At 36.8% G+C, this 26892-nt stretch overlaps 1 protein-coding gene across 4 annotated transcripts in view; it reads right to left on the bottom strand.

Moving 5' to 3' along the window:
• The window catches only part of Gpo1 (glycerophosphate oxidase 1), a 61953-nt gene extending 43844 nt beyond the window's left edge, over nt 1-18109 (bottom strand). For all 4 annotated transcript variants that reach the window (XR_014443592.1, XM_083139203.1, XM_083139202.1 and 1 more), the window contains exons 1-2: nt 18007-18109; nt 10923-11042 (exon numbers count right to left, since the gene is read on the bottom strand). Coding sequence is in view for 3 of the 4 variants with exons in the window: in XM_083139203.1 (XP_082995329.1) it covers nt 10923-11018 (96 nt within the window). In the remaining variant the exon portion in view is untranslated. The remainder of the gene's footprint in view (nt 1-10922; nt 11043-18006) is intronic.
• Between the last annotated feature and the right edge of the window lie 8783 nt (nt 18110-26892).

The raw sequence follows: 26892 nt of genomic DNA, 5'->3' as shown, positions 1-26892 counted from the left end.
CTATTCATCTTAGCGACCCCAAAAACTATGGATTCCACACTAGTATTGGTCGTTTTCAATTATTTTTACATGTCAACCCTTCCCAACCTACCCCTAGGGGTGCCAGGGGTGTCTTGGAGTTGAACGTCATTGGAAGTGTCATTACTTATCTTAGCAACCCCCAAAACTATGGATCCCACACTAATATCTGTTGTTTTTTATTACTTTTACATTTCACCCCTTCCCACCCCATACCCCTAGGTGTGCCAGGGGTGTCCTGGAGTTGAACGGCATTGGGAGTATCACTATTCATCTTAGCGACCTCGACAACTATGGATTCCACACTAATATCAGTTGTTTTCTATTATTTTTACATGTAACCTCCGTCCCACCCCCACCCAAGTGTGCCAGGAGTGCCTTGTGGTTTGAACGGCATTGGAAGTATCACTTAGTGACCCCGAAAACTATGGATTCCACACTAATATCGGTCATTTTCGATCATTTTTACATTTCACCCCTTCCCACCCCCAGGAGCGCCAGGGGGGTTAACGATCTCTTGAGAGAGAATGCATTCAATACTCACAACTACACTAATTTGTGTGTTTTTCGATATTATTCTTAGTTAAGCCTATATTTGAAATTAAAAAGTAATTAATAAAAACTCTCCCCCCCAGAAATTTTTGGAGGGTGGGATTCTTGAGGCAGAGATTGTTGGTGAGGGAAATCCCCCTCCCCCTTCCTCCCCAGGATTTCCCACCCTGTTTCCTGGCAACCATTCCCCTCTTTAAATATCATATTATGCAATTTTTTTGATCACTGTAAATGGTGCAAACTAGCTTTGCACTTTCTGTAAACATGGTGGCCACTCTAGGACTATGATAAAATTCAAGTATAATTCCCAGTTTTCAAGGTGAACTTTCCAAAAATTCAAGGGTACAAGCAGATGTTTTCTATTTCAACCTTACGTATTACTGCCTTTCATCACCCACATACACGAATATATTCCAATGCATCAAAAAATCCTAATTTAATTCAATTAAACAGAATATATACTATTTAAAATATTCAATTTAATTGTGGAGTTTAGATTTGCCATTTCACATACTCACACTCGAAATACAAACACAAGTCACAAATGTTATGAAATAACAAAATCTACAAAAACTTAATTGCATAAATAGTTCAAACTCAAATTTACGATATCTTATCTTGCAGTAATGTTTCTGTCTGCCACATTGTTCTACAAAGGACAATACCAAAGTAAAGGGATTGAGAGAATTCAGTTTTATTTTCCACGCAGCTTTCTTATCTTTTCCTTCCTCGATAAAAATAAAAGCTAAACTGTAAAAAACTTGCTTCGGGGCATTTGCAAATGTATGAATTCATTTGGATTGATAAAAGTTGCAATTTTTTACGTCTACGGACCAAAATTCACGTAGAATTCACACATAATTCCCAGAGCCAATAATTCACGCATAATTTTCAGTGAGTAGCCTCCCTGGTAAATGAAAAAGCAGGACACATATCTCTGACAAACAATGATATCACTTTGGCATTTTTTTCTTCTTCTCCAATTTTGTCCACACCAACAAAGTAATTTTTTCTTTTTTTATTAAATGAATCACATCCTCGCATAAAATTCACTTGTGAACCCATGAATAACAATGTAATTTATTTTCTTGATCTGAAAATTAAGACAACTGACACAAGAATTCAAACATCAGTCCATAGAAGAAAAAAAAGCAGGGGGAAAATACATCCATGCCAATACAGAACATTCTCGTATAACAATGGATAATATTTTTTTTCTGAGAGCACAAAAACTATGTTCTCATAATAAGGATATCAGAAATGAAAAAGAAAAGCTTCCTAATATAGCAAAAGAAAATGCCTTTCACACTAACAGAATAAACAAAATCAAAAAAACAAGTCACAAGAAAACTAAAGGAAAAGAGAATAATGGACAAAGATGAGAAATCTGTTGAAACGAAATTTGTTTGTATTCCATTCCACAAGGGATTCTCACATAAAATTGCAAAAATTTTTAGAAGATTTAATTCAAAATTGTTTTCATATCACCAAGAAGTGTGGAATGTACGTACATTAAATGAAAAAAAATAAGATCATCTCTACCAAATGTGGAAACCACAGGAATATATAATATAAATTGTTCATGTTCAAAGGATTATGTAGGACAAACAGCAAGGAAAATCGCAATAAGATAAAAAAGTAAATATCTAAATAGTATCTAAAACCACAACTTATGTGAGTGAGTATAAATTTATCCAAACTACGTTTCGGAAAGCAATACTTCCTCCTTCTTCAGGCCCACATGGATATCTAGACACCAGACATGGTGTCACGTAAAAAAGTGTTATATAGGGATATAGGTTGAAGGTTAAGGTAAAAAAAAACACTTATAAAAACCCTTGACACTGACAAGGTAAAAGTTCCTGTGTTCCTAAAAAGCCCATGTTAAAATACTAAAAGGTTTAAAAACAGGTCCACTGCAGCGAACCTATAGGGTTCTTGGGCCGCTGCAGTGGACCTGGTTTTTTACGTGACACCATGTCTGGTGTCTAGATATCCATGTGGACCTGAAGAAGGAGGGAGTATTGACCTCTGAAACGTAGTTCGGATAAATTTATACTCACTCACGTAAGTTGTGATTTTTGATACTATTTAGGAATTTACTCTTTTATATTTAATAGTGACTAATACGCACTTCCTCATTATGTTATTGGCAATAAGATGGCACGAACAAGATTTGGATATTATAAAATTAAACCCAAGAACAGGTATGTCAGCTCACATCATCGAAGATAAGTATTTGATTAAAAAGTGAAGGTTTTAAAAAGAGTGACGGGAAACATAGATTTGAATGTCTAGGAAGCTTCGTTCATTGCAGAGGAACACTGGAATAAATTAAATAATGAAAATGGGGTTATTCCATGTCAAATCATCCAGAATTTTTTAAAAATGTCACCCACCATCCCCGATTTTTGTGAAATTCGGTATACTTGTAGAACTTTTGATGCTGATTACAAAAATGACAACTCCTTTTAAACTGGTCAAGGGGATCAGAAGTTACGCACTTTTTAAGATCTCCGTGTACGCCACATGTGGCTCCACTTTGAATGGCACGCATTAGGTTATAAATGATCTTATCTTCTCTCAGGTTTGCCGTAGAAACTTCAAGTTTGTTTTCTTTTGTTCAGAATAGTATAAGCTTTCATTTAAATAACGTTCAGATGAATGCATCAATAAACATGTATTTTATATATAGTTTTATGTATTTGGTCTAGGAATTAATTTGTGCGCCTGGACAAGAGATGGCGTAACAAGTGTATCGTCCCACAGTTCCGTGTATCCACACATGCGTTGAAAACTCCTGTCAGCGTGCATCGTTCATAGTATAGGGCAGTTGATTGACGCGTCAACAACAGCATTTTGTAGTCAACTGAACATGGCGCAGTTCGTGCCAGATAAAGTGTTTTTGCGGGGTGTTCTGCTTCATTACTTTAACATGCAGAAAAGTGCTACCGAAAGTCATCGTATTTTGGTGGAAGTGTATGGTGACCATGCGCTAGCTGATCTAACGTGTCAGAAGTGGTTTGCATGGTTTAGAAGTGGTGATTTCGGCCTGAAAGACCAAGAGCGACCCAAAAAAATTTGAAGACGAAGAATTGAGAGCATTGCTCGATCAGGATTCATGTCAAACGCAGGAAGAACTTGCAGAAGCATTAGGCGTTGATCAAACAACAGTTTCCAAACGCCTCAAAGCCATGGGAATGATTCAAAAGATGTCACATTGGGTTCCACATGAATTGAAAGACAGAGACGTTGAAAGACGAAAAACCATTTGCGAATTGCTGCTTCAAAGACAGAATAGAAAGGGGTTTTTGCATCGCATTGTTACTGGCGATGAGAAGTGGATCCATTTACGAAACGAAAAAAGACCTGGGTGAAGCCAGGTGAACCAGGTCCATCACAACCGAAACGAGATATTCACTGTGCAAAGGTTATGCTGTCCATATGGTGGGATATAAAAGGTGTGGTGTACTATGAGCTGCTGCAACTGGGTGAAACTATTAATGGAGAACGTTATCGACGACAATTATTGCGTTTGAAGCAAGCTCTGGCCAGGAAACGACCAGAATGGGAGAACAAACATGATAAACTTATTTTTCAACATGATAACGCTCGCCCACATGTTGCAAAACCTATTTAGAAAATGTCGGATGGGAAGTTTTACCCCACCTACCATATTCACCAGACGTTGCTCCTTCGGACTACTACTTGTTCGATTGCATGAATAACGATTGGATTGGACAGCGGTTCACTTCTTCAGAAGATATCGAAAAATAGGTCTCTGACTGGATCGCTTCAAAGGATGAGGACTTCTTTCACCACGGAATCCGTAACTTGCCTGACAGATGGGCAAAAGTGGTGGCTCGCGATGGACAATATTTTTCTTAAGTTATTTACGTATTTTGTGTTTGAACTACAGCTTCAATGTGTGCGTAACAACCGCACGAATTAATTCCTAGACCTAAATATTTTTTTAGAAAAATAAATGACTAACTTCAAGAGCAAATTTCATGCAATGCGCCCCGTTCAATTTCCCCCCAATTTTATATGTAGATAGCTCAGAGTGTGTACTAATGCCTGATGGAAAAATTGGGATGGGCGGTTCAGAGACAGGGTGATAAAAAAATCATTTGCATCAAATGACATTAAAAGTAAATCATATTAAAAATGCTTATGTATTTAGCACAAAGCCTGAAGTACAATATGTTTCAAGCTACAATATTCAAAATTTATGTTCACTATGTGTGAATGTAAGCATAGGCGTAACCTGGCGGGGGCAAAGGGAAGCACTTGCCCCCCCCCCCCCAAATTTACAGATTAATTTTAAATTTGCAAGTAATAATTACAGTGGAACCTCGATTTAAGTTCCTCGATTTACATTTTCCTTCATTTTGCATTCAAGATCTTACATTTTTCCACATATTTAGTTTTTCCAGCTTGATCTCCTGGATAATGTAAAATCAAGGTTCCACTGTATCTAACTTAGTCTCAACTGTCTTCAATTTTTTTTAAATTATATAATTATATATATATATAATCATTATTAACATTCCCAAGTTTAGCAAATTATCTTCAAGAATTTTTTTTTGTGCATTTTATTTCAATATGGAAGTTCTTTTTTGGCTACTCTTCATGGGAATACGTAATATGAAGTAAGAATTAATACTACACATTTGTACTGATTGAAGTTTTTTTCAAATGGAGCTTTTTCACCACATACCACAGAAAATATCCTTGTGACGGGATGGTTGGAACAGTAAAAATACTTGTATAGACTTCTATAGTATAAGGCAACAAGTACGGCAATTATGTACCAATTCCGTAGAAATAGTATTCATGGCATAAATTTCTTAGTAATTATCTAGGGTGAAATGACAACAACCCACAGTACAATGTGTCAGCGATTGCAAAGTACTACAACAGTACCAGGAAGTATGCACTATTTTGAACTTACAGGTTTCGTAAGTTACTTTTTACAAGTAACTGAGTTACAGTCACTCATTTAAAAAGTTAACTCAGTTATTGTTACTGGTACATTGAAAGTAACTGCGTTTCTTTTACATTTACTGTAACACTAACGTACTGTTAATGATCATTGATTTGTGTAAAAGTTACACACAATCAATGATCATGAAGACTTCTGTGTTTTAGTTATGTTTCTAGTACATAATATGTATTCATATATTTACATTATTACTGCTAATAAATTATGGAAAACACAGTCAGCTTTGGTTGAACGATTATAATTTTAAAAAATCATTTGTATGCTGACCACGGTATTTTGAATACGGTGTCATTGATTGATTCCCCTTCCACCTATTTATTTCTCCTCCATTCCAAGTTCAACAAGATCCAAAGATCCATTCCCTCGACAATGACGTTTCCCTAGCTGGACAACCACATTCCAAATGAACACAGCAGTCTACCAAAAACAAATGAGTTTTCACATTCAATTAGAAATGAATTACAGTAAAGCGTGGATGTTCTAAATTTAGCATGCAACATAGCATAGCTTCCTTGCCAGCAATTCCAAGAAAATCCTTTCACGTAACATCTGGAGAAGGTACATATTTTATTTTTATACTCTGGAACAGAATTGTTTAATTTAGCTATTTCCCTACTGCAAAAAGTAACTCTGTTACCATTGTTAACGTTACAGGTACTTACTTTTAAAAGTAGCTAGTTGCAGTTAGAATTCCTAAATAAAAAGTAACTGTTACTTGTAACTTTGTAACTAGTTACTTCGAAACACTAGTTGTTTAACAATCAGAGCAAAAATAGTAAGTGCTGATGTAATATGTTTTGTATAACTGTATGGTTTGACTTTTGTGAAGAAGTAGCATTCCGAATTCCAACTGTAAACAGTTATGTAGTAGCATGTGTGTGCGTGACTCAAACTTGTTTGTAGGATTGCTTCAAAAGTCCACGTGAAAATGGAGATGCAGCTATTAAATTCTTACATCCACTTGGTCCATCAACTTCCTACTACTAGCCAAAAAGTATGCTGTGTCCAGTGGACATCAACAACACAAATGGAAGGACATATGTACTTAGTAATAAGTCAAATACTTTAGTGTGTTTGAAATGGTCAAAATATCCATCTAAAATGTGAACGGCACAATTTATAGTACATGAAATTTTGGCAATGTATACAGTACAATTTTTAGGTACTATCTTAATGTGTATGACTTGGAAACTATCTTTGGGTTGAGATAATCACAAAGTTTTCCATCGCATAAAAATAGTCCAGGATTATTTGATAAATATATTTGAAAAATCACAATTATTACTCTTTATTCGTTTCTTCCTCAAGTGTCAGGAGGATCACAAAATATATTTAACTTGTAAATTTTAATTAATCTATAAATTTGGGGGGGGGGCAATTGCTTCCCTTTGCCCCCGCCAGGTTACGCCTATGCTTACATTCACACATAGTGAACATAAATTTTGAATATTGTAGCTTGAAACATATTGTACTTCAGGCTTTGTGCTAAATACATAAGCATTTTTAATATGATTTACTTTTAATGTCATTTGATGCAAATGATTTTTTTATCACCCTGTCTCTGAACCGCCCATCCCAATTTTTCCATCAGGCATTAGTATACACTCTGAGCTACCTACATATAAAATTAGGGGGAAATTGAAGGGGGAGCATTGCATGAAATTTGCTCTTGAAGTTAGTCATTTATTTTTCTAAAAAAATACATAAAACTATATATAAAATACATGTTTATTGATGCATTCATCTGAAATGTTATTTAAATGAAAGCTTATACTATTCTGAACAAAAGAAAATAAATTTGAAGTTTTAACGGCAAACCCGAGGGAAGATAAGATCGTTTATAACCTAATGCGTGTCATTCAAAGTGGAGCCACATGTGGCGTACAAGGAGATCTTAAAAAGTGTGTAGCTTCTGAACCCCTTGACCAATTTAGAAAAAGTTGTCATTTTTGTAATCAGCATCAAAAGTTCTACAAGTATACTGAATTTAATCAAAATCGGGGATGATGGGTGACATGGCCTGGATGATTTGACGTGGAATGACCCAATGGTAACATAGACCCACTATGGAGTTTTCCTTTTCACAAGTGGAGTAAGCCACCATCTTTAAAATTTAATATAATGGAAAACATCAAGAAACTCTGTGAAAGCAATGATGATTTTGAATTGCCTGATGATATTTGGGATTCATAATTCTTAAATTTAAAAAATAATGTGATCAAAATTTTTATGTGAAATAAAAATAAAACAGTTAAGCTTCTTTTCACAGTTAAGTTGCTATATTACAACAATGTAACATTGACAACATTCTCTGTATGATTCTATTTTATTGAAGATTAGGCACACACAGGAGATGTACTACGTAGAATTTTTCACTGAAAAATTTCTACGGGATTCTATTTTGTTTAAAAAAATTTAACCATTGTTATAAGTCATAACTGTAGCTTTATCAAACTAAAAATAAATGTCTGATGAATTGAGCGTGTGTTCTCCTGAAATGTCACAATGAAAATCTGTGTTTTTATGCTTGTAATAACCGTAGACTACAAGAGAAATAGAGCAACAAAGAAGTTGTTTTTGGACAATGGATTGAATATCATATCTTCGTGTAAACAACTGAGGAGAGTACTGGAGCCAGTATGGACAAGTAGTCAGCACAGTCAAGTGGATGTCCACAGAGGACAGCAACTCGACCAAGTTGCTTCCTCCCCCATCGATTTTTACACTCGCATGTAAACTCGACAGCCCACTCGATCCATGTAAACGCTTTCTGATGAGAGTATAGCGTCTGTGTGGTGGTAGAGTGTTTTGAGTTTGCTTATTTAAAAAAATCAACCATGATCCAAGTCCGACAACATAAAGTTTGTAGAACTGTACTGTGAACATGAGTGTTCATGGAATTTGTGTCGATTATAGGGACAAACAAAAGAAACTTCGGGCATATGAGACCAGAAGTGCAGGAAATGGGACTTGATGTACTTTAGGCGTAAAAATAAAGAATTATGTACAACCTAGATCAATTGAAAATAGAAAAATCAAGGAAGTTAGTTTTCTATTTAGACTTGTCCTCGTGCATTATTGTATTCATTTCTCATAAAAAAAAAGTGTATGAACTGTTTTAGACCTTCTTCTTTAAATCACCAAAGATGCCAACGGGTTCATATTGTCAAAAGAGCACCTAACAGCTGCAGACACTATCCCACAGCTACTCACCACATAATCGTTGAGTAGAGCAGACAAGCCAGTAACTCTTCCTCTCACTCGACCAATGTAAACCAGCCTTAAGTACAGTAGCAACAGTATGTTTTATTTTTAATGATTGTATGTTTTCTGCACAACATCCCATTACAAATTTTCGCACCAGTGCTAGCCGAATTTTAAAACCTGCAGTGTTATGGTAAATCAGTCTGCCATATACTAGAATATATTACATAGTTATTCATGCTGTTACCGATCAAGCTACCGTTAGGAAGGGCACTCCAGCACAAGAATTAATCCAATCTTATATAACTAATAAATTACAAGTGTAGCTTGGTCTTATTTGGATTCATGGCTTTTTTAGCCTGTATGTACAAAAAACAAGCTGGTTCCTGAGAAAAAGAGGCTGGTGCCTGAATTATTCTTGGTATTTTCTATCCCTGCCTGAAGCTAAAGTACACTATCATGTGTATCCATATATCCCCCTTGAGTAGTGCCTAAACCATATTTCTGCTAATATAAGTATGGGTTTTTGCTTCAGAGGAGTTGGGATTTGTTTGGACAAGAATTAATTGAAATTACTGCTGCATAACATAATAAGTATATTGCACAATCACGTATTAATTTAAGCTAAGAAATTACTGTTATTTTGATAGGTATTAAATAAATACATACATACAATAAACATGCTCTTTAAGAGTAACACTTAAAGTATTTTAAACATAAGGCTATTATTTTTCGATATTAAAGCTGTAAATATATAGTATGTTCAAGATTTTTATTGGGAGGAGGTGAAAAGTAGGGGGGAGGGGCAGATCGAAAGTTATGGGTAGCAGGGTGGAGAGTAGAAGGGATGCCAGAAACCCAATGGGCCAGGTGAAAATTTTATCTTGAGCTTCTTCTGGGTCCTGACCCTTCAAGAGCTGTTGCAGCATGAAGTTTTTTAGATTTAGATGTATAATTTTTAGTTAAGTAAACAATGATGCAATCTATGTATTTGTGTGTGGGATGGGGTGTACAATACTTCAAAGCATATAGATTTAACAATGTCAATTTGTGTACACACACACACACACAAATCTACCCAACATTAACTGCTACCCAAAGTGCTGAGGCCACCCAACGTCCCTGTGTTTGTGATTATGATTATGGGTGATTTCTTCTCAAATCATACAGGTGCTGTCAATTCACCATCATGGATTTTGCTGAAAGAAATATATGTTAAAGGACCACATGATACATGTGCAAAAATAAAATATTTTTCTTCATATTTTTAGAGTTGAGGGTTTCATAAATAATGTTCCTTAATAAGGTTTTGGAAGTACTTTGAACAAGCTTTCAAATAAATGAAACCTTAAGCCTCTACGATTTTTTGTTTTTGATTTATAGTGGTTTAAATATTGCATTATTTTCCTTGCGTAATTTTTTTTTATCAAATAGTGTCTTTCTTCGTGATCTTGTAACACTGTAACAAGTCAACAGAAAAGAGAAATATTATATTTTTGCACATGTATCATGTGCTCCTTTAACATATATTTCTTTCAGCTGATTTTGTAATTCGAAGGAGACACATTTATTACTTACCTGTATCTTTTGAGATGAAATGGTCCTTATAATATTTATTTTTGTATAAATCATAACAATGATAACAATAGTTTTTATTGTTATTAATTTCTACCCTTTAAGTTTTATCAAAGCTCCCTCCCAACCAAAAGCTTCTGGTGACGCCCATGATAAGCAACAAGGAGTGACAAAGAAAAAAGTTTATAACTGAACCGAAATACACATAACACCTAGGCCTGCTTCTTCTTATTGCATACAACTTGACAAAACTCCGCTTCTGTGCAAAATCTCTCCTTTCGGCAGAGTTACTCCTAGTAAGTGTGGGACTTGTGGCACATTATTTTATTTATTTTTATTACCAAGAATAGTAATGAGCCACATTTCAGCAGTATGTACACATCATATTGGAGGACCTTTAAACCATAATTGAGATAAATTCAATAGGTCTGGAAAAATCAAAGATCTTAGTCACAAGAAATAAATATTTAATTTATACTTGGAATAACCCCCCCCCCCAACTCTCTAGGGCTAACTCTGCCTTCCAAGTACTACCTACGTGTTAGTATGGATGGGTGATTTTACTTACCTTTGCTTGCTCACTATCTAGAAGCCAAGCTGTGAAATATGCTCCTGCACCAACTGCAAAGCCTCCTGCCACATAATTTCTCAACCTAGTTGCCATATTGTTAAGTAGCTATTCAACAACCTGAAAAAAGATATGTATCACACATATAGCAAGTTGAACCAATTTTGATGAGTGTGCATTTATGAAGAGAAAAAGCAATTGTGCTGTAAAGCATTTTCAATTTTTTAAGAATTACATTGTTTAGCAACAGGGTTGGCAGGCCAGTTTTCCCCCATGCAGGTTTTTTCAGAAAAACCCACTCAACATGTGTTTTATTTTTTTTTCAGAAAAGGTTGTAAATTATTGTTTTAAATAATTGTGAGGTTCTAGAATTGTCAACAGTTTGGGAAAACTTGTAAAACAAAGGCTTAGCCAAGCTTATACTTAATACTCAAAATAATTATTGTGGTACAAGTCTCAGTGGGTTTTTCAGGATATCTTTCTCAAATCATGCTAGATATAGACTTTTAACAGAAATAATACGAACATATATCCAAGAAACAAAAAATCATGAGGGTCTGAAATATTTAGATAAAACAATGAATGAACAAAGCTTATAATTTTGAAATGTGGTAGCACTTTAGATATCAGTCACTTCCGTATGTGGGCAAGCCACATAGTTTCACCTGTGACGATCAACATTTACAATAAATTTTTCCATGTAAAAAAACATTACAAAGGAGAATTGAGTAAATTTTATTGAAATGTCGTGAAAGTAGAAAAAAGGTAAGTGTAGTATAATTAAATCAAACACTTTTCAAATTATTCATTTCATTTCTCAAAATTAGTATGTGTCCAAATGTTCCGTTTTCTTTCCAATGCCTTGCACCGAGACAGTGATCCCTCCCTTCCAGTTCAGTGCATTGATTGAACGTAATGGGTTGCTTCCGCATGTAGGATAAATGTTATTTGTGGTTAGGAGCTCTATACCCAAGAAGTCGAGCAGTCTCATAATCTACCACAATTTCATATTTTCCTAAAAATAGGGGGTGTGGGGTACTGAAGTAAATGCAATGCATACGTACTCATTCATAATTTGACCATTTCTTACATTTTCAAACCTTTTTTAGAGACTACAATTTCAAGCTTTATGCATAAAACTTTCAGGAGTTTTGTGACATTACTTGCACTGTAAATTCACAATAAAATTATCGAAACATAATGCACAATTTAGGAGGAGCATGGGTGGGGTGGATAGGCAAAGAAATTCATCTATTTAGTGACCATGATAACATGTTTCTGCAGCTAGAAAACTTGACAGACTGCAATGGTATTACATGTGAGTAAAATTGAACAATGTGTGAATGAAAATCTGATTATCCTCATGTTGCACGCATGCTCTATACAATGCTCTCTTTTCCCCAAAACTGTCTATAATGCATTTTCAGAGTATAATGAACTAAACTCAGTCATTGTAGATAATCCGTCAGTCCCCAATTTTGCAGAAAATCTTTTAAAGTTATATTTCATAGTTTAGGAGAGGAGTGGTGGTAAAATCGCAAACATACATTTTGCCATAAATGTAAAGCTTTTGAGTTGCAATTTTTAGAGTTACAAGAAAACTTAAAGGATTGTTGTCATATTGTATTTGAGAATAATTTGTCAACATGTTTAAAGATGGTGGACGATTTAACATGCCTTGTGAGAGCTTTAAGTTATGCAATTATTTGAGGTTAGATTTTCGTACATTAAGAAAACCAAGTGTCAGATACGTTAGAACATTACTTGAGCTTGAAGTTTCTAATGAAAACTCTGTAATACGTATAGTGTGTGGTTTAGGAAGGGTGGGAGGAAGTCACCAATATTGAGACCACGATATCTGTAACAAATGTAGAGTTCTGAAATTCATATCGCAAATAGGTACACCCAGGGAATGATTTTATTTTGCATTTTTTGAAAGCATTTGAAGATGGTGGATGAAAAATTGATTTTGTATATTCTGAGGTAGCTCCAAATTGATTGGTTGATTCATTTATTATCATCCATTCAACTTTACAAAAGTTTGGAATTGTCACATTCTGATGTCATTTTCAAATATCTGCCTAAACTACATTCTTGGACATTACGAAAAGAGACTTAAATATTTTAGGGCATTTCTTAAGCTATGGCATGATAAATAATTTTTTAACAATATGGTGCATATGGCGTAGTACATATCAATTCAGGCAGGGGTGTTACCTTCACAGTCTCAGATGTTATTGAATTAAACATATGTTAAAATTCAGGACAAAGTAAGAAACCTGTATTTTTTGTTTTGTCCAAAAAAAAATCCTGGCTCGAGATACAGGCTGCCAAAGATGGCACCTCGGGCATAATTTTTCGTGCGATTTTCGGCAAAATATTAAAATGCTCTATCTCTGGAATGGTTCAAGATATTTTGTTCCTGTTTTTTTTTTTTATTTATTTGAAAAAAAATAATTTTCTGATTAAAATTATAACCTCTGTTTGGAAATATGTGTTCAAGTTCCCTTGCTGCAGCCTTCTGATTATTTTTTTTTGAAAAGTCGTAAAAAAAATTTTTTTAAGAAATGCCAATCCCAAAAATTTTGATTTTCTTACTGTTGATCAGTACCATACAGTACTAACCCCCGTGACAAGTTAAGTTTGCAGCAACTTTTCGCCCATGTAGACCCAAACGTACGCGCAGAATATAGTTCAGCTGCAATACTGCCGATTTTCTCAATGCCTGTGATATGAACAGCTCGGCAGTCGAGGCAAGACACGCACGGGAGATGCTGAGCGCCATTCTAGCGCGGTTTAATACATAAAACCTGCTGCAAACTTAACCTGTCGCGGGGTATACTTTCCCTGAAAAGGAAAATTTCCACTTTTGAGTTTAGCAGGTTTTATAAACAATTGAAAATTTTGCCATACATTAAACCAGTTTCCATTACCACATTCTCACATATTGGTCTCATGAAATCAAAATCTAGTCTTATTTGACATGGCATTTTAATTCTTCATGAAGATAAGTAACAGACACAGCTTTCAAAACAAATTAAAGCTTCCGAAATATATGTGCAAGTTTCATATTACAGGTTCCAAAGCATACCACTTCTAGAAGCAAGAACTGGTGGTGGTGGTGGTGCTGTCTTGCAGCTGGAAATCTATATTCAGCGTTAGGAAAGCACAAATAACGGAGATATTTGATCCCAAAATATGCTCACGTAAGTTAAAACCTGCAATTTTAGAGTACTTTCGCAGCTTTATGTTAAGAAAACCTGTTTGTATGCACATTAAAATAGAAAAAAAAAACACGTTGAAAATAACTATTAATACCAAACCTAGCAATCCTAACCTAACTACGCAAAATTATAGCTGATGTTGTGGAAAGTCGTCTTGAGTGCTATATTCACTTGCGCGTAGCCTTCAGACTGTTCTCCCATGGTAAAGCAACACGCTAAGGTAACAGACGAACTTTACTTCACAATAATATATTTCTGCGAGCAAAAATCAACCAAAAACGTTCATAAGCAACAAAATCTTCATAAACCATGCAAAATGTTTCACTTTCTCCAGGGGGTACAGAGGGTCAAGGGTAGGGAAAGTAGTTTTGGTAACAGTTTCATACATCGGAGACACATTTCTTCAATTTTACACAATATATTTGACCGGGAAATGATGTATTTTTCAAGAGAAATATCTCACCGATGCAAAATTGCCATTGCTTTCATTTGCTTGCCTTACGACAACCGGATGCTGCGTATGTTTGATGATGTAAGCCCCTGTCAGTGTTTCAACCCCCCCTTTTTTTTACTATGCTTGCCTAACGTAATCAAACCTAACCTAACCTTATCGGAAACGGTTCGTCGGGCTATCAGTCAGCTACCGTGCATAATGGTTCGTGGGGCTATCCGTGAATGGTTTGTGGGACTATCCGTGTATGTTTCGTGGGGCTATCCGTCAGCTACCTGGGCTATATGTCAGCTACCCGTGCATAATGTATAATTTCCATCGGGAACGAACACGATAGTAGGTATTTTTTGGTGCAGAAGGTTGAAGCACTGCATACGTACAACGTGAGTCAAGATGTGCCCGCCATATTGTGTGTTCCGGAAGTGAAGAAAGGAATAAAAAAAAAGCACTCAGAATGTGAAAAATTGTGTTTGTTTTCGTGTAAAAAGCATAATGGCACCGTGAACTATGTTCCGCAATACACAATTGGTAAGTACGAACCATGCGAAACACAAAATATGCGATTTTAATGTGTCTCCGATCTATGAAACTGTTACCGTAGTTTTTACATTTCCAACCAGATCATTGCCTAAATTGGCCAAGGAGAAACATGACAATTCTAGATGAGATGCCACTCTTTTTCTGAACTACATACAAGATAAAGCAAAAATGGAAAAAATAACAAGGCAACCAAATGTAATCATTTAGTCTACTCAAAATATATAAATGTTGAGATCACTAAACATAATTGACATATAACCAACTCACTCTAGTATCGTGGAGCTTACTTTTCATGTGAAAAAATGCTAAGAACACCAAATCTGACCAGCCAGCCCACTCATGTGAGCATTACATTTAGACACACACAGCAGATGGACTACACAGAAATTTAAGCAAAACATACACTTTGTACCCTGGTCTCTGACACGTACTGTTATTCTAAAAATGCAGAAGTGAAAAATTAGATGAAACCGGGGCTGGCTTGGTAACTCAGCCAGTGGAGCAATTACATGGTATACTAGAGACCAATGCCCGAAGTAGCTATTTCCTAGCTGGGGGGGATGTTTCATTGAGTTTGGGGATACGAGGAGATATGCTTGTATGGATCAATATGGAGACAATACAGCAGGTGGGAGATGTCTATGCAAATTATCCTAGCTGGGGGATTCTTTATGAAAATTTTCGTGTGTGGAGGGATAGCAGGTAACGGTTCCGATTGTTTTATGATTTCTCCTAGCACAAAGACAGTAACAGTTGTATAAGTCGGAGACGGTTTTCTTCAAATTTACAGGAGAAAAGACGAGAAAATACTTACGGAATAGCGTTCTTGAGGACTTTCTGAAGCCGGGGAAATTGTTTTTTCGAATCATGCAACTTATTTGGCCTGTAAGTAAGGTACTTTTCGTCATTCATGCATCTCCGTTGTACGATAGCTAGTGCCGCCATTACCGTCGACTACGTGAATCAAATGTTCCGTGCGTTCGATTATGTAACCCCCTGTCAGTGTAGCAACCACGCGTTAGTTATACAAGATGACGTGTGAGCGGGTTTTTTTTTCCAATTTAAGGTAAGACTATAGTTTACGTCCTTTTCCTAAGGAATACATGTCATATATCGTTGGAAAGCTTATTTTATAAGGAATTCAACAACGTAAATCCCAAAGCGATGAAAAATTTCCTGAAGGAGTAAATCGAGAAAAACCGATGTTGTCCGGATATGCGTAATTGAACGTACTGAGGAATTTTTTCGATGAAGCACATATTTAGGGGTGAAATGAGTGCTAATAGAACCTAACCTAGGTAACACTTTACTATACCTGAGACAGATTTCTTCAAATTTACAGGAGAAAGTACTTACGCAAATCATTTTCTGTAGCGTTGTTGATGTTCGGGAATGTAATTTTGATTAATTTTAATGCGAATGCATGTGGGTTTGTACGAAAATCTATTTCCGACGCGCTATTGATGCTGCCGCCATTTGCTTCCTGCATGAGAGCACAATACGCTCTCGTATTGTCCGTATATGCTAAATTGAACGAAAGGAGTGCTAATGGAACCTAACCCAACAGGCCTAACCTAACCTAGTAGGCATACCTCGTCCCCGTGATGGTTTGTGGGGCTATCGTGAATTTTTGGGCTAACGTCAATGGTTTTTCTGGCTCAAGGAACGATCAACGGTAAGCTATCGCCATGTTGTGTGTGGAAATAAACAAGAACAGTAAGTACTCGTAAATGTAAGAAATATACATTACTTTCCTAACAAATTCAATTATTTCCCCTAATTAAGTGTTCCGGAATGCAGAATAGTACGTTAGCAATGTAAAAAAGTGCGAAAGAAATGATTCCCAGGTGTCTCAGGTATAGTAAAGTAGTACCCCTAACCTAACCTAGTAGGCATACCTCGTCCCCGTGAATGGTTAGTGGGGCTATCATGACCAGAAAGTGTAAAAAGAAAAAGTACTTACCACCAACGCTTTGTGCGGCATTTATCGGTTCATAAGTTTGGTAAGACTGCATATCAGCTGACGATATACAACGTGAGTCAAGATTTGGCCCGCCGAATTAGCAACGACCAATAAATAATTATAATGTTAAAAATTACGCTTTTTTCATGGAAAAAAAGTTATCCCCAGCTTGAAAAATGTTCTGCTATGCATATGAGGTAAGTAGCAATGATTTTTATTTGAAAATAAACGAGTTTAATGTGTCTCTGGCTTATACAACTGTTATCACAAAGACTAATTACTATCGTATGATTTTGGAAATCATTGTCACACGAAATTTGAACCTTCCTTAAAGTAATGAGCACTGTTTTGACTCGAAAAAAGTTATTTTTGAAAAAAACAACTTGAAAATTACATTACGCACTTCTCATGGACAAGATATTCTCCGTCGACAACCGACAGTAAATATAGTAGAAGTTTAGGAATGAATGTAGAAGTCAATCGGAACCTTAGTAGAATGCATTTAAGGACTTTATTTTAATGCTAAGGGAACCAAACCTAACCTAACCACGAAAGCATATATTGAACAAAATCTTAAGTAATCGCTAAAACTACGCAGTATGTGTTAACAGATGTACATCGAAATCGAACCATGTACAAATTGCATTCGTAGCATGATGAAATCGCAATAAAACAAAAGGAACTTGAGCCGAACTTGCAAATATGCTGTAAAATAATTTGCTGAGGTAAGCAGTTTTCCTATTTTTATGTATTATGTAATACACAACACAAAAACAGATTCATACTTTAATTTGTAATTTTAAGAATAAGACATATAAATCTAAATGTCTTCCCGTGAATTTGCAACACAAATCACCTTATAAAACAATAAAATACGTCAAGACGCAAAGTAAATATCTTATTTACCGTAAATTTAAGAAGAAATTCGGTTTTTCATGACACCCTCACGACCTTGCTTCAGCACGTCGTCTGCAGCTGAAGGTGTTCATTATACAACAACCTTTCGCAATAAGTTCCCTTTCTGATACTGCTTATATTCTTTTAAAAAATATATATATATATACATTCATTATTTCATATTCAATTTATGAGACATCACAAATAAAAAAAATAGATAATTTGCTTATTTTTCATGGTACATACACCACAAATAAGTCAGTTCAGATTTAGATAAAGCAGATGAAATAATTGTTAAGTAAATGTTGAGATGTAGCAGCCGCCATTTTATCCAGCATAATCACGCTGACAGCTAATGACCATCTTGCATAGAAGGAATTTGAGTTGCAAGGAGAGGCTTTGGGTCGGAACAAGAATTTTTAAAATACTGACGTTCGGGACGGTAAAGATTCCCCATTTCCCGACGAGTCGCAAAAATTTCGGGGCGGGAAATATTTTACTTTTCCCGACACTGCAAATCTCAAATTTTCATAACTACTCTGGATCGCAAAACGTCGGGAATTTATTTTCCGAAGCCGGGATCCTTCATAGTTCGTGAATCGCACCCCTGATTACTTTATGACTTCTCATGAAATTCATAAACGTTTATAAAATGAAAATATAGTAAATCAAGTATTCCGTAATTATTATTATAGAAGATTAATAACATTCGTTCTAGCAACTAAACCCTACTCGAACGTCGAGTGCGTTTGGATTTGAGAAAAACATTGATGCAAAAAGGCATTTTCTGCGAGTTCGTCGGCGCTATCAAGGGGGTGGGACGGTGGTCAGTTGGTACTGAACAATTTGGTCAATTTAGTGTGAAATAGTAGATAAATGAACTTAACGTGCGCTAAGGAGAGGTGGGGCAAGCGCTTCTTGCGTACATATTTTCTGAAGTTCTCATAGAATATTTCATTCATGTTTTTCTTGCTTTGTCGTAGGCGCCAACTTTAGGGAGGCAAGGAACATTCTGCCCCCTCTATTTATATTAAGTTGGCGCTTCTGTGCTTTATACGTGTTCTTTCTATGAAAGGATAGTATTTTCAAAATCTGAAGCCACCACAATTGTTTTCGTGCTTCCTTTTCAACTGCGCTATTTCTCCGCCAAAGAGAGAGCCGCGATTCTCCACAGATTCTGTTCGCATTCTTTCAAAACGTTTTAATCCATTAACAGTTCACATTGTCATTGTGCCATGGAAGTGTAAAATTAAGATCAGGGGTAAAGCCAGGCCTTGGACTGACTTTTGCTATAATAATATTATTATTTTTCTTGTTTTCAAGTATTAGGCTATGCTTTAATCTTGCTACGCCTAACAGATGCAGTTGATAAAATAAATGAAGCACCACTGTTTGCAATGGAACAAGAAGAATAAATTCCTGCAATGAAAAAAATGCTCTCGCATTCGTCTCTGATTTAAGCTCAAGCAGACAATGAAAATTTCCTACATAAAGCAGTACTCAAAGTGGGAGGAACAATGGGGGATACTATTCCCCAGTTAAGAAAATTTCCATAAACCATCCCCCAGGTAGCATAATTTGTATATGTATTCTCCACTTACTGCATTGTCTCGTGTTGATCCGTACGTACATAGTGCATACAAGCATAGAACAAGTATCTCACACGTATCCCCAAACTAGACCAAGCATCCCCTAGGTAGGTAGGAATTTCCAATGGACATTTCCACTCAATTTTTTTTACAACAATTTTAAAAACTACACCCTGGAAAAATGACCCCTGCAAGTTCTCGCGTTTCTCTGCGTCCAGTTTAAGGCAAAAAAGACTTCCAAAGTTGCGAGGCTAGCGTTGCGCTCGTAGCCGACGTTAGGGAGAGCTCGTTTGTCGTCTGCTTCGAGCGTCCAGTTCCGGATGGGTAGCCCACGGGGAGCGAACACGTGCAGCAGTTTTACAAATCTGTACCGATTTAAATAATGGAAGAAGGAGCGATAGTGGAAAGGAAAGCTATGCTTTGTAATGATCATTCTTCTATGAAATATCCGTGCTGCTCACGTGCAAGATAAATGAAAGGGTTCAGCTGCGTGTGTGTTCTCAGACCATGCGAAAAATATTGCTTATAAAATTGGTTGCTGACCAGACACTCAAAAATATTTTTTAAACTTATATTTATCGATATTTACCGTAACCTATGTAGTGCAAAATAGGAATTTTCACATTCTTCACTTTATTTATAAAGTCTATTTAACTTTATTTTCCATAAAGCAATTTCAGTTTGTGTTCCATTTCTGTTGCGCAAATTATGATCAAATATTTTTGTGCAGATAAGAGAAAATACACTGAGAAGATTACATTAGTTGCACAGTACATATCTATACTTAGTTTGTGTATAATTATTACAAGGAAATAATGTGTATAACCATGGGCGTATTTAAGGGGGATTCAACGGGTCCAACCCCCCCTCCTTTTTTGGTTCACTAAAATTACCAGTTTCCTTGTTCTATCCGCTTGTTCATAAAAAATTCCTTCGGACTTATTTCATTGTCTTAAATTAGAGACGTTTAGGACGGAATACGGATGGGAAGGACATTTCGTAATTCCACACACCAGATGGGACTGCAGACCAATATCTGCAATTTTCTGATAGTTTCGGAATTTCTGCGATAAGAAACTGCATTGAGAGTGTCAAATCAGTTATTATCCCCCCTCGAATCATATTAAAGAAATTTGGTACGTAGTGACACAAGATGAACAGAAAAGTATCAATACTTCGTGACTACAAACACACAACTTTGTCGGGTCCAACATCCCCTCCCCCCATGCTCCCCAACAAGCTTCCGGCCAGCAGTGTCCTGGATTTTCACTTACGAAATAAAGCAACCCTAATCATACCAAAAGTTGATCCATCCCTCCCCCCCCCCCCGTGAACTATATATACGCTCATGTGTATAACAATATCCCATACTGAAATGGTACGATATAATTATTTTGAATTTTGTACTGCGAAAACAGCCGCCTCATCTCGTTACCCCGAACGAATTAATTGGTTGGTTCAGAACTTCACCGCTAAGGATCCTATCGAGACGAGACATGGCAGCCTTGGTCTCGTTCACGTTGAGAGTTGTAAATGTCTGTCTCGTGTTTATTTGTAAATATCTCATTGACAGTCTCGTCTCGATTTATAAACATCCGTCTCGGTTTGGGAGAGCAATTCTCGTTCTCGTCTCAAGTCTAGAAAGATATAGAATTAACAACGTATGCAAAGGCTTATCATTATATTATCATTATATATATATATATATATAAAGAAACCTTTCTTAATATTTTTTTTACTCCTCGTATTAACGGTACGAGCCCTCGAAAACTGAATATTATCCTGCTTATATATGCAAACCAGACCACAGATTCAAAATTTCCAGGAATGAACTGGCGTTGTAATTATTATACACAAAATTCATGATGTATCTGAGGAAGTCGCATGTTCCAGGTTTGACTCTCGACCTGGGCATGACTGTTCCCTTGTGAGTGACATTTCATTGAACTGGAAATTGTTACATGGGAGGATGTTTGCTCGAGACTTGGGGGACAGCTAGGGGTATGCTTCTATTGTTAATATTAGTGTTGCTCACGAGACGAGACATTTTCCGTCTCGTCTCACAAAAGGAGATGGGACAAGAACTAGTGAATGTTTTCGAATGAGATGGGACAGAAGAAAAAGTTCTTCTCGTATCGTGGCAGGTTGGGTGATACTTAGATTGTGCTTGTTGGTGGTGAAGGTAGTGTGTGTGGGGGGGGGGGGTGTCCTCCTGCACCCCGACTTCGAATACTGCTTGTAGTCATTCATCTTCGTTGTAGCGATTAGCCAAAAGTGGGAAGAAATGTGATGTTAGAGAAGATACGTACTAAATTAACCATGCGTTCTCATCGTTGCGGCTAAACAAAGTGATGGAAAAGTAGGCTAAATACAAAAATTTGCAATATATATATATTAACTGAAGAAAACTGTCATTTACTGCAGGAAATTTAAAAACTCACCGTACCTTTTTATACCGTATCACCTCTTATATTGCAGAAATTGGCGTGTAAACCAGTGTGTTCTAAAAGTATTATCTTAAAATTTGTGAAGAAAATATTATGACGAAAATAATTGTAATTCCAGAAAAGGCATTCCTATAACATTAAGTTCTTGCCAGTCAGAACTAACCTATGTATTCGCAATGAACAAGGCTGTTCACGTGTTCAGCCATTGACTGTTACAAGGTCTGCTTTGTCACCCTAATGGGAAAACCCTCTACCGAGTGGCTGAATTATAGTAAATACTACTGTACTGCTAGGGCATAATTCATCTCTAAGAAATGGAGCACAGATTTTTGCACTGGAAGTTGTAAGATACTTGTTTTACACAGTAGCAAGTGAATTTTCTGTCGCTTCCGCGGCTCATGCTACGAGCAGACGAGCAGAAGCCCCGCCTGCTTGCATTTCTAAGTGATGACGTCAGAGGACCTCCTGTCTGTGGAGAGGACCGTTTTCAAATCCGTGACGTAGGAGGTGAATTTCAGCGGTGTTTGAAGGCGTGTTTCTCGAGAACCGAAACAAATATCGCCGAGATATTTTGCACATCTCATGTTTGTGTCATTATCTGTAAAATGAATGGATTTAAAACGATTTTCATGTCAAAGTGGAAATGTCCATTCGAGCACTGATGTGAGCTAGCTATAAATCTACAATTTTTTGTGAATAAATTAAATATCGTCTTGAAATAAATTTCCAGATCTGATGGAACAATCTGTAAATACATGTTTCGGTAGTTGAATTCTTAATAGTTTTCGTCAGTGGCCAGGGACGGCGCGACGGGTAGGCGAAGGTAGGCAGGCCCCCAACCAAATATTCCTCTGCCCATCCGATTACCCACCCAAAAATATTCAAGAAGTATTAATAAGTATTTAGAAAATTACGAATGCTTCAATAAAAATATATGATTGTCTTGACTCCGTGCATATTTTTCTTACGAATATTGTCGATAAGAGAGAGGCTCATCCTGTACGAAATTTCGCTGCCTTTGGATTTACATTAGTTTACCGAATAAGAAAGCGAGAATCGTAGCAAAATATGGCGAGGGATAATAGGCTACCTATTGTTTATAATTAATTATATTTCATATTTAAAACTTGAAGCATATGACTTGTGATCGTGATAACACTTTTGTGATTATAAGTATGTATTACAATATCTATCTACAGCCAAAGTGCACTTTTCCCGAGGTGGGAGTGCAAAACATACAGGAAGAATATCTAGAAAACCAAAGAAATAAATAAAAACATATTCACATTACTTCCATATGGTATGCAAAGGAACTTCGATTCATGACTAGGCATTTTTGGTAATGGGTGACTTATTTCGCTCGTGTTGCAATTGTCAGTAACTGAAACTGTTTCCAAGAATTTGAAAGCGTTATGAAGAAGAAAAACTCTATTTGTATGAAGGTAAGGTGTGAACAGGAGAATAATTGACACATACGGTAGTTACAATGATCATTTTTTTTACCCAACTTACTTAAGCGTGTTTGTTTTCTCAATCTAGGCATATTTCTATTGAACCAGAACGAGCATTTCTTTTTCCTGCATCAGTCAGGTCACGATTATTAAGCTAGTGATGAAATCGAATTTTCGATGTTCATTTTCCACATATTCCTGTATTTTTGCAATTTTTATGTGTATTTTGACAATGTCCTATACATTGTTGTCCAGGGAGAGGGGGAAACCCAATTTTTCTTCACAAATATTGGAATTTTCCAGTTACTCCCCTCCCCCGTCCATATACTATATACTCAATGTCCATAAATTGTATGTAGTCCGAATCTATGGTTCATTCCGCGTATAACGGTACTTGATTCATCCGTCTAGGGCAATTAACCTCCAATATGCAGTCGTTTCAAGGTAACTCTGCAATCCGAGGCTTGAGTCAGTGGCGCACAGACATGTCGTTTTGGTAGGGTACAAGTTGTGTTCTATTGCTCATATGATAATAGTGCAATTATTTTCTTGTTCCTAACATGCCTGCGATCATTTCCATGTGTATTTTGACAATGTCCTGTACTTTGTTGTCCAGGGAGGGTGGGGGGGGAGCATTTTTCTTCATAAATATTGGAATTTTCCAGTTCCTCCCCTCCCACTTCCCTCCATTTATATACTCAATGTGCATAAATTGTATATAGTCCGAATCTATGGTTGATTTCGCGTATAACGATATATCATTCGTCTGTCTAGGGCAATTAGCCTCCGATCTACAGTCATCTAAATGAAACTCTGCATTTTGCTAAAAATTGGCCCGGTCCCGGGAGGTTTACGTGGCAAAATGGACTCTGTAATCAAAAGGTTAATGCAGAATGAACAAAAGTACTTTAAAAACTTTTGTAACAGGCATTAATAAAATACAAAGATTCATGTAGGTGGCTACATGTATCAATTTGGAACACTCCTATGAGCCAAGTAAAATAATCATTTGTTAAGCCTCAACGAAGAAGCACTGCTCTTTTCAGTTAAAAACTCATAATATTATTAAAATTGTATATTCAAATTCATTCATTTGAATTATGGACAAAAACCAAATAGTATTTCTTCACTACTGTCGGGGTTTATCATACTTTCTGTAATCATCCTTGAATATTTAATGTATAGGAGTAGTTATGTACCCCCGTTGAAGTCGATAAATCAATTGATTGGAAAAGATCGATCAAAGATCAATTGATGACGCAGCAGTTTTTTTTGGTTTTTTTGACGTCATAAAAGGGGCGGGGCTTATTTTGTAAGGATGAATTTGATTGGTCGTGACGTCATAAATGGGCGGGGCTTATTTTGTAAGGAGCGTTTTGATTGGTTGGAGGAGGGAATTCGGGTTTTTCCCGCGGGAGTTTCCGGCGTCTGAAAACAGATGGCGTTGATGAGTCAGAAAGTCTGGGGTGGGGAGGAGGAAAAGTACGCGGTGACGGTTGGTTTTCTCGGAATTGGAGTACGTGTTTTCGGGGTCTGAAAACAGATGGCGTTGATGAGTCAGAAAGTCTGGGTTGGGAAGGAGGAAAAGTAGGCGACGCGGTGACGGTGGGTTTTCTCGTAATTGGAGTACGTGTTTCCGGTGTCTGAAAACAGATGGCGTTGATGAGTCAGATGATGAGTCAGAAAGTCTGGGTTGGGAGGAGGAAAAGTAGGCGACGCGGTGACGGTTGGTTTTCTGGTAATTGGAGTACGTGTTTCCGGTGTCTGAAAACAGATGGCGTTGATGAGTCAGAAATTCCGGGAATTTGGGTGTTTCCGTTGTTTGAAGAGAGATGGCGTTCATGAGTCATTGTTGGGAGGAGGTGTTTTTCTCGGGCGCCGTTGATGAGTTTGAAATTCCAGCAATTGGGTGTGGTCTGAAACATGCCCGAACATGTTTTAGATTGATGAGTCATTCTGGGGAGGAGATGTTTTTCTCGGGCGGCCGTTGATGAATTTGAGTGATGGAGAAACGGCAAAAAGAGAAAAAGGAGAGAGAGCGTCTAGATGTAAAGAAAATAAATAGAGTAAAAAAGTAGGTTTCACGGAGGGGGTGACTGTGCATAGTGTACCAGGGCAGGAAGAAGATAGGAGAGGCACGTGGGCGTTGGATGCTCTGCGCAAAACGATGCGTGCCGAATATAATTCGAAAATACGTCACGGAGACAATACTATATAAAAAAGAAAAACTGTGTACGTACCACAGAACTGTTAATCGAAGTCTACCGACCGGAGATCATAACCGAGACTGGCACATCTGTTGCGAGAGTGAAGAAAATTGAAAAGGTAAGAGACAAATATTTAGTTTTAATGTTCTACCTAGAACAATGCAAATCGCTGGTCAAAGACTATCATCACCTTCACACAGTGAGAATCGTAAACATAAATACATCTTTCTTTTGAAGCAGACAGCTTGAAAGGTGTGAAAATAAAAACGGTACCTGTGTCATCAACAGTTTAATCCAGAAGAGGATGACGTTTAACAGTGATCGATGGTGGGGGCCGGCTCCCGGTCCTCTTCTGCTGGGGGTGGGATATATATATCCAACAAAATCAATAAGCATTGCAGTCTACTAGAGATACACATAAAAAACACAAGATGGAACCAGAAAACCGCTACAACATTGATAACAACATGGATGTCGTTATTCGAGGTACTTTCACCAACACTGAATTGATTTTGAGACATGAAAAAAATTACATTGTCCTAAATAGCGATGAGTACCCATCATGCGTGTACAAATCAGATGCGATCTTCGACACTTACAAGAACAGATTCCCCACACGAGAAGACAGATTCAGATCTATAAACATTATAGGAGAACTTTACTTCACCTTCGAGGGCAGTGGAGAACACATTTAAGTGGAAATCAGCAACGCCTCCGGAGAGGTCACACTAAATTTTGAACAATGGCGAAAATTTCTCTCTTACCATGAAACCCTCATGGAGGAATTCCAGCAACGACTAAATCGTAATGACTATGTGATTTTCGCTTATTGGTAGTCTACTTTTCGTCTATATAAATCTGATATATTCTTGAAAAAGAAGGAGAAACAGGAGGCACCAGTAGGCGCTGCCGATTGGCTCTAGTGTCATTTCGGTTACGCATTCTGAAAAACAAAATATAAGAATTAAAATAGATTCCGTTCCATGTAGATATCGGTTAGAAAGAAAAGTTATCAGATATGTAGCACATGCTAGAATAAACAATGTTATCAGAAATAAACTGAAAAATAATTACCTGGCTCTATACCGACGGAGATTGGCGTGGAGCCTTTAACATAATTAACATATTTTCTGTCTAATTTCAGATGTCGACACTCCCTCTCGGATTCAATTTGGTGTATGGCGATATTAAGGAGACATCA

This window comes from Lepisma saccharinum, chromosome 17, assembly GCF_977018435.1.
Source record: "Lepisma saccharinum chromosome 17, izLepSacc3.1, whole genome shotgun sequence".
Classification (NCBI taxonomy): Eukaryota; Metazoa; Arthropoda; class Insecta; order Zygentoma; family Lepismatidae; genus Lepisma; species Lepisma saccharinum.
Note: the sequence above shows the minus strand (reverse complement) of the source record. Positions and strands in the feature narration are given on the sequence as shown.